Source organism: Corylus avellana, chromosome ca2 (assembly GCF_901000735.1).
Source record: "Corylus avellana chromosome ca2, CavTom2PMs-1.0".
NCBI classification, from domain to species: Eukaryota; Viridiplantae; Streptophyta; class Magnoliopsida; order Fagales; family Betulaceae; genus Corylus; species Corylus avellana.
In genome coordinates this window covers 19,473,955-19,487,277 of record NC_081542.1, presented here as the reverse complement: position 1 = coordinate 19,487,277, position 13,323 = coordinate 19,473,955, and the positions used below count along the sequence as shown (strand labels likewise).

The 13,323-nt window shown below is 38.9% G+C and overlaps 2 protein-coding genes across 2 annotated transcripts; one reads left to right on the top strand and one right to left on the bottom strand.

Moving 5' to 3' along the window:
- Nucleotides 1-6,242: 6,242 nt before the first annotated feature.
- Nucleotides 6,243-7,271, top strand: LOC132169261 (uncharacterized). Its single transcript, XM_059580324.1, has one exon. It carries the CDS (start codon nt 6,243-6,245, stop codon nt 7,269-7,271), a length of 1,029 nt encoding a protein of 342 aa, XP_059436307.1.
- Nucleotides 7,272-7,387: 116 nt separating this feature from the next.
- LOC132169260 (ankyrin repeat-containing protein P16F5.05c-like) lies at nt 7,388-8,631 on the bottom strand. Its single transcript, XM_059580323.1, has 3 exons — nt 8,468-8,631; nt 7,630-8,118; nt 7,388-7,398 (listed from the first exon to the last, which is right to left on the bottom strand). The coding sequence occupies exons 1-3, from the start codon at nt 8,574-8,576 to the stop codon at nt 7,388-7,390; spliced, it is 609 nt and encodes a 202-aa protein (XP_059436306.1). The 5' UTR covers nt 8,577-8,631.
- Nucleotides 8,632-13,323: the final 4,692 nt, after the last annotated feature.

Here is a 13,323-nt window from a genome sequence, read left to right as displayed (position 1 = left end):
AGGTCCGGTCGACTCTTAATCAAGTCCCAGCGAGGTACCAGGCGAGTCCCGATCAAGTCCCGGGCAGCTCCTGACGAGGTTCTAGGCAGGTCTCGGTCAAGTCCCAGGCGGGTCTTGGTCAAGTCTCGGGCAGATATTTTTATATTTTATTTTTTAAATTATTGTATATTAGTATTTTTATGTTGTGAATATAAAAAATATTTGTGATTTTCCATAAGCGCATGAAACAGCGGAAAATGTATTCATCATAAAATATTTTCCTGTAAAATGACTTCCCCTGAAAATATTTTACGACAAAAAATATTTTACGTAGAAACAAATCGAACCTTAAGTTTTCAATTTTATAAATTTGAGACATGTACTGCCAGCTTTTTTAAATTGAGATCTCTGGTAATTATGTTGCTTAATTGTCCAGTAGGATAATCGAAACGACTATAAAATTATAATTTATCCATTTTATTAATAAAGTTAGATAAAGTTTTTTAAAAAGAGTTGATTGTGGCTTCCAATTCAGAAGTTTATGGGGATAGATGTCTTGCTATTTGAACGACGTAGCCTATTCTCGAATTTAAAAAAGAAGCTGAGAAAGAAAAATTATAAAAATCTATAGAATTTTTTTTTTCCTGGGCATAAAGATGCTATCTTCTGCCAAAAACTAAAATAAAAATTAAATTAAGTTAAATAAATAAAGAGTTGCTTACAATGCTCTTCTGTCTCTACAAGGAAGAGCTACAAGTATTGCAACAGATCGACATTTTTACAATATATAATGATTTATCTCGTTAGAATTTCCCATAGTTATTGAAATAGATATCAACTAAAGATTTGGTGTGATCAAGTACGCTAATTTTCTCATTCCAAGGTGATTTGAGTAACATTGTCATTTGTGTGATTAGAGTAATAAAAACAACTACTAGGGAAATGTTACATATTTGTGCAAGTAAGGAAAATTGTGTTGTAGACAAACTCACATGAGTTGAAGCATCTTTCCCACACTGATAGCTGACTTCTGATGTCGAATGCAAGAGGTTTGCTTGCCAACTCTTGCAATGCTATCCTGTTTGTGCTATTCTTCATAGTTGCTAAAGTTGGATCCTTTTTCAGAATTGTCAATGCTATATCTGTCCACAAATCAATGCATTTGATTTGATCGTTGTCAAAGGTTGGTTCAAAATCATTGTAATGCTTAGTATATTACTATATTGTGTTAAAATATTAATTAAATGATTAAATTTATCATTTTCTAACGACTTAAGCTTTTAGAATAAGTGGTACTTATCAAGGTATTAGAATTAGATGTCATAAATTCGAACATTGACTCCAGAATTCACTCCCATTTCAACTAAATATTCCACGTTGGGCATCATCTATGTGGACAAAATTTAAATTTAGTATTCATCTTAATATACCAAAATTCTAAGATATATTTTTTCTTCTCTCTAGGGTTCTCTCTCAAGAAACCTAAAGGTGAAGCGGCTAACCTCTATCCTTGTCCAAGGGTGAGAGGCGACTGTAGGGATTTTATCCAACTCGTTTGCAAATAGAAGGAACCGTTGTTCGGAGAGAGGTAGCATTATGGCGGAGGATCTGACGAGACAATGGGAGAAGTTGAGTCTGCTTGAGGAAGAAAGTGTGGAGGTGGAGGTACCAGAATCAGTGATAGAGCCGTTGGTGCAAAGGGGAGCAGCGTGTGTAATCGGCAAATTGCTGGCTGACAGAAATGTGGGCAAGGAGATTTTGAAGACTCCATTGATAAGGGCATGGCAACCAACTGGAAGGGTCACGTTCAAAACCTTAGGAGTTAATCTCTTTCTTATAGAGTTTGAGAACGAGTGGGATAAATGTCGGATACTGGAGGGACGACCCTGGAATTTTGATGGCGACCTGGTATCACTGGAGGATTTTGATGGTACAATCCCGCCATCTCAGATGGAGTTTGAAAGAGCAGCCTTTTGGGTGCGCATGTTCAACTTACCTTTGGCATGCATGAGCAAGGAGATGGGGGAGCGTATAGGGGCGTCGGTTGGTACGGTGGAAGACGTCGAAGTGGACGAAAATGGCGTCGGGTGGGGAGAATACCTCCGAGTTCGCATCATTCTGGATTTGTCAAAACCACTGTCAAGGGGAAGGTTCTTGAAGTTACGTGACACATCTATATGGATTCCGTTCCAATATGAAAAGATCCCGCGGTTCTGCTTTAATTGCGGAATCATTCGCCATGGTGCCAAAGGGTGTCAAAAACCAGGAGGAAGAAGAACAAGGGAGAATGGATCGGAACCAGAGTTTGGGCTATGTCTCCGGGTACCTCCTCCAAGCAGCAGGATTGGAGGTGTTGGTGGTGGACGTGGATGGGGGAGGTCTCACGGAGAAAGGAAAGGCCACGCCAATTCCTCGAGTGCCTTTAACACGGCGCATCAAACCAAAGAGGAGAATGAGCAAGGGGACGGCAGTGCAGAGGAGGATACCGGAGATAGGTTTACTGGTACTTCGCCGGCGCCGGCAAGAGGGCAGGACGGACCCACAGATCAGGGAAGCAGTCCGTCACTTTCCAAACAGAGCAGCGCCATTCATGGGAGTTTGAAGGGGAAAGAATGGGAAGATTCTGCTAGGGGAGTCAAAAAGGCGGAAATCAGGGGAATGCCAATTATGGGGCGCAGGAATGAGGGAGATGAATCAATTAATACACGGATTATGGAGGAGGCGGTGCACAAAAATAGTAACGACAAGATCTTGGCCAATAAGGAAAAAAGCATTTATGTGGGTCAATGGGACACCATTAAGGAGAAGATGATCTGGCAGGTCATAGGCAAGGAGGTTGACGTGGAGGAATTGCAAAGAAAGGAAAGTGGAGATCAATTCTTGGTGGGCCGCGCTCTAGGGGATGACAAAAACGTGGGCAATGGTAGTAAAGGGGCCAGTAACAAGAAAAAGAAAACCCAAGTGAAAAATAAAGGCTTGCCCGAAAATAAGGTTGGGGAAGGACTTACGGGGGGAGGAGAATTAACGGGCAAAAGGAAAGCTAACAGCGTCTCCTTTGATAATGCCCGCAAAGAAGGAAAACGAAACAAATATGGAGATGAGGTGCAGAAGTATTGGAGTGACGATTCGGCGGAGGCTGTTCAACAGCCCCGCCATCACCAATGAGTTTTTTAAGTTGGAACTACCGAGGGCTTAGGAACCCTCGGGCAGTTCGAGATCTCCACCAGCTGGTGCGAGAAAAGAGACCCGACTTGGTCTTCCTTATGGAAACCAAGATACATAATAAGAATTTAGATTTTTTGCGAATAAAGTTGAGGTATGATAACATGTTTGTGGTGGACAGTGTTGGAAAAAGCGGAGGTCTTTTATTGCTGTGGAGAGAAGATATTCGGGTAGTTATTCAAAATTATAGTCGTCGCCACATTAATGCTTTAGTCAGTGTTGGAAGGGAAGGGGCGGACTGGAAATTCTCGGGCTTTTACGGACATCCGGAGACAGCCAAAAGAAAAGAATCTTGGGGCTTACTTCGCCATTTGGCTGCTATGGCACCAACCCCATGGTTGTGCTTGGGAGATTTTAATGAGATACTTACTTTATCCGAGAAGTGAGGAGTTGCTACGCGGGCGAATGGACAAATGGAGGCGTTTAGAAGAACCCTAGAAGACTGCCAGTTATGTGATTTGGGGTTTAAAGGACCCAAGTTTACTTGGAATAATGGGAGAGATGGTAGGGCTTTTACCAAGGAGCGGCTGGATAGAGCCTGTGCTAATACAGAATGGAGATCCCTCTTCGTAAATATGGAGGTTCAAGTATTGGCTAGTCGCAGCTCCGACCACAATCCCATTCTTGTAGTGCTTAATGAAAGGAGGACTGGTGGTAGGAGAGAAGCAAGGAGGTTTCGTATAGAGGACAGTTGGTCGGTTAAAGCAAATTTCAAAGAAGTGGTGCACAAGGCTTGGAAAGAAAAAACGAGAAGAGGAAATCACTGGGAAATGATCCAAGGTAAACTGAAGTCATGTAAAAAAGTGATCCAGATATGGGTGGAAAAGAATACCAAAGCAACCCATAGGCTCATCAATGCAAAAACCAAGGAGCTGGAGGCTCTTCAAAGGGTACAAGGATCCAGCGGAAGTGCACAAGAGAAAGTCCTTAAGGAGGATAATGCTGAATTGCTGGAACAAGAAGAATTATCTTGGAAACAAAGGGCGAAAGTAGAATGGCTACGGAATGGGGACAGAAATACCAGGTACTTTCACGCATGTGCCACACAACGAAGGAAACAAAATTCTATTGATCAAATTCAGGACGCCGAGGGGAAGATGTGCACCATGGCCACTGAAATTGAAGAAGCTTTTGTGGGGTATTATAAGATGCTGTTCACAACGGCTAGCCCAACTAATATTGAGGCATGTACTGCAGTCCTTGGCAGGAAGGTGAATGCGGATATGAACGCACTTTTGCTGGCTGATTTCACTTCGGAGGAGGTCAAACAAGCTTTGGATCAAATGGCTCCTTCCAAAGCTCCCGGACCGGATGGGTTTACGGCGGGGTTTTATCAAAAACATTGGGACACGGTGGGTCCCGAGGTATGTGATGCCGCTTTATATTTTTTCAATTCTGCCTGTATGAATGGTATGATTAATGCTACCAATATTGCTTTGATTCCTAAGAGTACTAATCCGATTTCTGTAGCCGACTTTAGGCCTATTAGCCTCTGTAATGTGCTGTACAAGATTATTTCTAAAGTTTTGGCAAATAGGCTTAAAGTTGTTATGCCTATGATTATTTCCCCAAACCAGAGCGCTTTCCTTCCAGGGAGGCTAATTACTGACAACATCGTAGCAGCCTACGAAACCATGCATTCCATGCAGACAAGAATGTGGAGTAAGGTGGGGTTCATGGGGATCAAGCTGGATATGAGTAAGGCATACGATAGGGTGGAGTGGCGGTTCTTGGAAGAGGCAATGAAGAAAATGGGCTTTGACGTAGGATGGATTAAATTGATCATGGCTTGTATCAGTTCAGTCACCTACTCCATTGTAGTGAATGGGCAACCGGTGGGCAATATTATTCCGACAAGAGGATTGCGCCAGGGAGACCCCCTCTCTCCCTATTTATTCCTCCTATGTGCTGAGGCATTGAGTGCTATGCTCACCCACGCGGAGACCACAGGAGTTATTACAGGGGTCCCTACGTCGAAGAAAGGGCCACGATTGAGTCATCTATTTTTTGCCGACGATAGCCTGCTGTTTTGCAAGGCTAATTCGGTGGAATGGAGACGCCTCACCAAGATCTTGGATAAATACGAGACAGCATCCGGCCAGAAATTAAACAAGGATAAGACTTCGATATTTTTCTCCCGCAACACTGACAGGGCCAAAAGAGAGGAGATTACTCGGTTGTCGGGATTACAAGTAACAGATAAATATGAAAAGTACCTGGGACTCCCGACACTAATTGGGAGGTCGAGGAACAAAGCTTTTCAGGGAATTAAGGAAAAAGTGTGGAAACGACTCAATGATTGGAAGGTTAATTTCCTTTCACAAGCCGGAAAGGAAATTCTGATCAAGGCGGTGGTCCAAGCAATTCCGGCATACTGTATGAGTGTGTTCTTACTCCCCAAATCTTTGTGCAAAGAACTAAATAGTCTTATGCAGCGTTTCTGGTGGGGACACAAGGATAACACCTCCTCCAGGATCCATTGGATGAGCTGGGAAAAAATGGGGATCTCGAAAGCTAAGGGTGGCATGGGATTCAGAGATTTAACGATGTTTAATCAAGCACTTTTGGCGAAACAGCTATGGCGCATAATGCAAAATCCGGACTCCTTGGTAGCCCGAATTATGAAAGCCAAATATTTCCCACAGACTAAGATTTTTGATGCAAAGTTTGGAACGCGGCCCTCATACGCATGGAGGAGTCTCCTCTCTTCGAAGGTGATTTTACAGCGAGGTGCTATATGGAGGGTTGGGGATGGGAGGGATATAAGCATCTGGGGGGATTGTTGGTTGCCTACACCAACGACTTTCAGGGTCCAATCACCGAAAACTCCCTTGCTGGAAAATATGCGGGTCTGTGATCTCATAGATCAAGAGCAGAAATCGTGGCGGAGACACATCTTATAGGACCATTTTCTCAGCACAGAAGTTTCAACAATTCTTAATATACCAATTAGCTCTCTACTCCCTCGTGATAAGCTGATTTGGAGGTGCACAAAAAATGGAGATTTCTCTGTTAAGAGTGCATATCACTTGGGGATAGAAATGAAGGAGAGCCAATTACCGAGCAGCTCAGTGAAGAAAAATGAGGATGAGATATGGAAGAGGTGTTGGGGTATGATGGTTCCTCCAGCAGTCAAGATGCATATCTGGAGAGCTTGCCACAATCTCCTTCCTACGAAGGACAATCTATTTCGCAGAGGAGTGTGTGCTGACCAGATTTGCCCGTTATGTTTGCGGGATACTGAAACAGTGATACATATCACCTGGGAATGCCCTTCTGCGAATGATGTGTGGGGCGGTAGTATTGTTAAGTTGCAAAAATGCAGCACAAACGGAGGGTCTTTCAGGCAACTTTTCTCGGACGTCCTCAGACGGTGTGAGAAGAGGGAGGTTGAATTGTTTTCTGTTACTGCGAGAAAGATTTGGATGCGCAGAAACAGAGTAGTGCACGGGGGTTTATTCCAACACCCTAACCAAGTATTGAAAGAAGCGGAGGTTGGGCTTGAGGATTTCCGGAGACTTAATGTTCCCACCAGTCATCAGGAAGACCACGCAGCTGAGGCAGACATAGCGAGATGGCAGCCACCGCCTCCCAACACAGTTAAAATTAACTGGGATGCCGCGGTGGATCCTTATAACAAGAGCATAGGTTTGGGTGTTATTGCAAGGGACGAGAGGGGAAAATTCCTAGTAGCTTACAGCAAACACCAGTGGATTGACGTAGAACCAGTGATAGCGGAAGCACTTGCTGCTCTTCATGCAATTATTCTATGTCAGGAGGAGAATTTCCAGAATGTGGTTTTTGAAGGCGACTCACTGCAGGTAGTGCAAGCAATTAATTCGGATTCTCAGTGTAATAGCAAGTATGGGCATTTGATAGAAGACATTAAGAAAGGCACTAGGAGTTTAGCTTCTTCAATCTTCACCCACGTCAAAAGATCGGCCAACGAGGCTGCGAATGCTCTAGCTGCTATGGCTAGGACCCATGTCACGGATATTGTTAGATGGGATTTTACCCCACACAGTATTGGTGGTATTGTAAGCAGGGAGGAGCTTAGTTCCCCCTCTTGATTGTTGCTCAGTTTAGCTTAATAAAGGTTTCTGAATATATTCCTCAAAAAAAAAATATATAATCACAGACACATTAAAAATTCCATTTTCTTCTTTTGGACCAAAATTATTCTCCCCTATGAGTAGCCTGTTCACCAAATATGCATTTAGACAGTTTTAAATTGGATTGAAGAAAAGTCCAAGATTGTGTTGTGGTTGAAAAATTTCTAACACTACGAAAGTTATGCTACAATGTAATGATTAGTCTTGTGAAATTTTTATGATATACATTTCACGTTCAATTGAAACTTCAATAAGTAGATCAAATTGGAAATTAATTTTTTCGAACTCCTAAATATTAGTGAGATGTAGAACATACCATACATATCAGTAGAAATAGTGGCAACAAGGATATCAATGCGGTCAATAGGAGCCAAATCTTCAAAAGGAGTCAGAGGGTATAGATAGGACACCATCTCTTTACTTCCATTCAAAGCTGCAATGTAAAGTGGTGTATTTCCACAGCTACCACGGACTAGTGGCAGCTTCTTGTTCTCTTGCACCATCTCCTGGACAATTGACACGAGTTCTGATCCACCAGCATAAGCAGCAAAGCAAAGGGCTGTGTTTCCATTTTCATTTCGTAATTCTATGTCCTCCGAAGTCATACATTTGACCAGTTCTTTTGCAAAAGTGGCGTGTTTTGCTGCAACTGCGATGTGAAGAGCTGTGTCTTTCTGTTCTGTTATGGGACGACGAACGAGATCTGGATATTTCTCAATTAGAATCTTAGCAACTTGCCAATCACCTTTTAGGGCAGCTTGATAGAGGCGAACAGAAGTGTCGAGGTAGTGTAATCTTTTTGCACCTGGAAATTTTGAAGCAGAAGACATATGAACCACATATTTTGGGTGATCATAGATCACACTATTTAGATACTAAAGAAGCAGGAAGATATAAAATATCTTGTAAGGCAGAAAATGAAATGTTTCTTCTTCTTTTGTGTGTGCGTCATTCTCTCTCTTTTCCTTTGAGGGTCTCTCTTGGCCTATATAGAAATACTTAACAGATCATTTTAACCAAATTCACAATGAAACAAATGAATTCAAAACACTTCTCTCTAGCTAAGATATTAATTGGAAAAGTTTTTTTTTTTTTTTGTGTATCACATGTGTATGAAACTGCACATGGACAATAAAGAATGAAACAGCACTCACTGGCATCATGATGTTCATCTACTGTTACAACATGATCATCTGGCACTGGCTCATCTAATACTTGATCGTTATCTTGTCCACTACTATAAGCCCTTTGAGGTCTTCTCATTTTTTGGAAATATATTACTCCTTGCAATTGTCACCTTTGCCTTTTGTCTTCCTTCTTGGGGCTCTTTACTTGACAGCACCTCCTTGGACTTTTTCTTCTTTAATTTGTAAGAAATAAAATCAGATTGAAAACATATGGTCAGTATATGGTATTGTGCATGTCGATCTATAGAATATTTAAATGGATGAGCAGATGAAGAGTGACTACAAAAACTAAGAGAGAGAGAGAGAGAGAGAGAGAGAGAGAGATGATTTTTAATAAAGATCCTGCTTAACTTTTTCATTTTTCTTCCTCATTATGCTTATCAAATTCCTTCCATAAGGTAAAAGTACAGTGTAAGCTGATGAGAGATAGAGATCCCAGTTGTAGTTTCTTAGCATGTGATATATAATATTACTGCAGTGCGATTGTCCTGCTAAGTTGGCTAGGCCTTCCCTCGCAACAAATTATCAATTTGTGAAATTTGTACGTGAAGCAATAAATTTGTATATAGGAACCACCATGATAGAAATACCAGGCTTAAGTTTTATGAATGGGAAAAAAAAAATTAAAACAAAAAATAAATAAAAAAGAAGAAGAGGAAAATCATGAGTAAGAGAAATTGCTATTGGCATGATGAGAACAACTATATATTATGCTGAAGATATATTGTAGGAGAATGACAACACTTGCAATTAATTATAATCCTAGGCAGCCGTTGCAAATGGAGCTTCAGAGTCTGCTGAGCAGTCAAAGGAAAGAGTTTTTGCTACAAAAGCTTGCTGGAGCGTTTGGCTACAATGTCCACCAGATTTATAGAACAATCTTCAACATTATTTAGTGAGAAACATAATTAAATAGAATTAAAAACTTAAAAAGCTAGTCAAGTACTAAATGAACCTCGTTTTATTGTCGAAACATTTTTAATTATATTCATCCATCCCATTAACTTTGTCTGCTGTCTCTTTTGTCGTCCCTTTCGCTCGTGAGTCAGCAAGGTGAACCTCGTGCGTGATAGAATGCCTGAGACTTTTCACGTTTGTTTATTTGTTGCAAGTCTGGGTTGGGTTGGGTTGGGAGTTGGGTCAGCAGGATCGGGGCGTGGGTCAGATGGGTTTGGGCGTGCGTCAAGGTGTAACCACTTGATGGGGGTATTTTGGGCACTAAATCGCATAAAGTGACTACGTGCGTCGCACGTGGTCACTGTTCCGTCAGTCAAAGCGGGTTTGACTGACGGAGTGCCTGAATTGCAAAAAATTGAAACTTTAGGGGGGTGGATTGCAAAAATTGAAACTTTGGAAGCTGAATTGCAAATCGCTGACAACTTTGGGAAGGTAAACTGTAATTTTCCCTTATTTTAAAATGGGGGATAAACTGTAACTTTGGGGGTGGGAAATGGAGACAAAATGAAAAAACTATAACAAGGAGGGCATTCCTCGAAGCCAAGCATCACGAAAAACCCCCAAGAAGAGAAACCAAAAAGGAATAACCAGCGGTCAGATATTCCTCATGATCAGACAAGTAGACGCCCTGCCACAGGTTTTTTTTTTTTTTTTTTTTTCCAATCATCAGCTATTTTTCATATATTGAAACTCCAGATATTTGTGTGTGTGTTTGCATATATATATATATATATATAAGCTGCTGACTTGATGAGCATTCTCTGGTGCCATTCGTGATGCTGGGCACTAATTATACATAATATATTGATTCTATTTAGTTGGGAAAACAAGTTCATCTAAATCGCTAAAGAAGCATTCCTTCAAGTCAAGCAAATCTGGTCGAAGAAGCATGACAAAAAACACAAATAGCGAGACTAATCACCCGTCCGCTACTGGTAAGAAAAGTGGTGGCGAAGGTTTTTCCTTACAATTAGCTATTTCTTGGCCATTTGCGAGAATATTAAAACTTCTGATCTGTGTGTGCGTGTCTGCATGTATCATCTGGTTAATCAAGTTTTATTATAATATGTCGTCGATGGAGACTCAGTATGCACAAATACAAATTCAGATGGAGACCCTCACTAGCACTATCAACAATTTGCAGCAAGGGATACCACCAACTGATCGGGAATATCATACTTGTATCAACTATGAAACTGTTTTATAACCAAACAATTCTGATCCCGTTTGTTTTAGTTTCTACGCAATAAATTATGTAGGTTTTTAATGTCTTATCTTTATTAATAATACATTTCATTGTTTCTTTTTCCTGTTGGTCGAACATTCTGATCCTTGCATCAATTCGCCACGTACAATAGAAAGCACGTTTATGTTGGAACTAGACTCATATTTTGTTGTACGTGGCTTGTATGTATTTTATTTTGAGTCATGTAATGTAGGTACCTAATGGTGTATCACGAAATTGTCAAAGGAAAAGATTAAGAGCCTGTTTTCTTAGCATATTTAATTAGTAAGACAAGGATTTGCTTTGAAAAATATAATTTTTGTCCATAGTAAAAGCCTAAACGATAGGAGCCCTTTAGGCTAAAAATCTCATTTTTAAGCTTATATCCTAAAATGCAATATTAGATTTTTTAAGAGCAAAAAAGTAAAAATAGGTTCTTTCTAAGTTTTTTTATTAGCAAACGGACCCATATATATATATGATGGTATGTCACGTAGATACTTGAATGAATCACTCTAGTATTTATAAGTTACTTTGGACCATATTATTTTTAGCGTTATTCAAGGTCATGATTAAGTTAGATTTGGACTTCAAAAAATATATAGAAATATTCAAAACCTAAAGCCTAGGCCAATGAGCTATATATTGGGATGAACCAGCTCGTAAATGTTGATTTACAGGTTGCATTATTCAAAGCTTAATTTTCATAAGTTTGAGCACTCCTAATTAGGAGCTTAGAAGTTTATCTCAATATATATATACAAAGACTCCATGCATGCGGATTGCCTCTTAAATTTCACGTGGACCCTGTCCCCAAGGGGTAGCTCAATTGGCCAGCAACCACGCCTTATGAAGCGATATGGACATGTCAAAAAAAAAATTCCACATGAACCCCATGATGTCAATAATTTCCATCCACCTCCAAAACAAAAAATGATAGACCATTCAAAATAGATATAACATGTCACCTTCGGAAAGCTAAGTAATGAAATAAATAAACAATTTAATAAAATTTAATTATTATTTAGGGAAAAATGAAAAATTAGTCTTTGTATTTTATCTAATTTACAATTAACTCCTTGTGGTATCAAAATGAACTTAAAGGTCCTCGAAGTATGCCAAAAGAATAATTTAGTCCCTACAGTCAAATTTCATCCACTAATTTAACAGATTCTGTTAGTGTGACACTGACTTAAATATGACAAGTATCACAACTTTATTGATTCTAACATTTCATGTTATCATAATATGTTAAGTTAGTGAACGGAATTTGACCGTATCGATTAAATTATTTTTTTAGCATACCTTATGGACCTTTGAGTTCATTTTGATACTACAAGGAGCTAATTGCAAATCAAGTAAACCACAATAACTAATTTTGCATTTTTTTCCTATTATTTAAAACATGTAAATATACATAAGTTGTGTAATTTATAATTTATGAAAAAGTTCATATACCCCCCTCATACTATCATTTAATTGATAATGTTGCCCTCCAAATTTTTAATTTGACCGTCTCTTTCAAACTATCAAACTATTGTCAATGTCCTCTCAAGGCAAACAAAAAGACAAAAATGACCCTATAGATTTTTCAATAAGACAAAAAATATCTTATAAATTTGAAAAAAGACAAAATATATATATATTTTTCATTTTTTTAAAGAACGTAAATTTATTTTTTTAAAAATAAAAACGAAAAAAGGAATTTTTTTTTTTTTAAATGAAAGTTATTAATTTTTATAAAACGTAAATTTGGATTAAAAAAACGAAATTTATAAAACAAAAGTTTTTTAAAAAAAAAAAAACGAAAATTTTAAAAATTTTATGAAAAACGAAATTTTATTTGGGCTTCAGCTTTGAAGATAAAATTGTACGTATATGAACATTATGAGTCAATAATTCAAAGCGTCATTGTGAATATATTTTACTTGTGGTTGTGATAATGAAAGCATTGATGACTTTTCATGCACATGTCCAATTTCTTGACTGACCAAAAATAAATCCAAGAAAATAAAGGAGATGTAACATTTGCTATAAATCCAACAAAAGTTAATCTGAATCCAAAGAATCCACCATTTGCAAATTGCCTCTTAAATTCCACATGATGCATGCATGTCAATAATTTCCAAGTGACAATCCTAAGTTTATCATGTAGCTAACTTTTTATTGACCGACTAAGAATAAATCCAAGAAATCCAAGTCCTCTTCATGCAAATTGCTTCTTAAATTCCACGTGGACCACATGATGTCAATTTTTTTTTTTTTTTTTTTTTTTTTTGCAATGGAATTTGTGGATATCCACTCTCTTCATTCATTCACAATAAATCCAAAAGAAAAATCCACTTTGGGAAATAAAGAAGATGTAATTGCCGGTCACTTTGGGATTGAAAGTTTATCTCAATGCAAAGACTTCACACTTGAACTTATTCACACGCAAATTGCATGTACGTTTCACATAAAATGACAGAATTTTCATTCAAAAATTCGTTCAAACTACAAGGATCAATCCTATGATAACAATTATTTGGAATAATTCAACTTCTCCACATTTCAATTATTTGGAATCATTTTCTTACTCCATATATTTTAAAGTTTCGTTGTCAATTTGTCCCATCAATTATGTTGGATAAAAACAATATAT

Excerpts from the sequence above, each read along its gene's own strand:
- LOC132169261 (XM_059580324.1), top strand. The coding sequence starts at position 6,243 with ATGAAGGAGAGCCAATTACCGAGCAGCTCAGTGAAGAAAAATGAGGAT.
- LOC132169260 (XM_059580323.1), bottom strand. The coding sequence starts at position 8,576 with ATGAGAAGACCTCAAAGGGCTTATAGTAGTGGACAAGATAACGATCAA. Across the intron at positions 8,119-8,467 it reads AGATGAACATCATGATGCCA|GTGCAAAAAGATTACACTAC; the intron begins GTGAGTGCTGTT and ends CAAAATTTCCAG.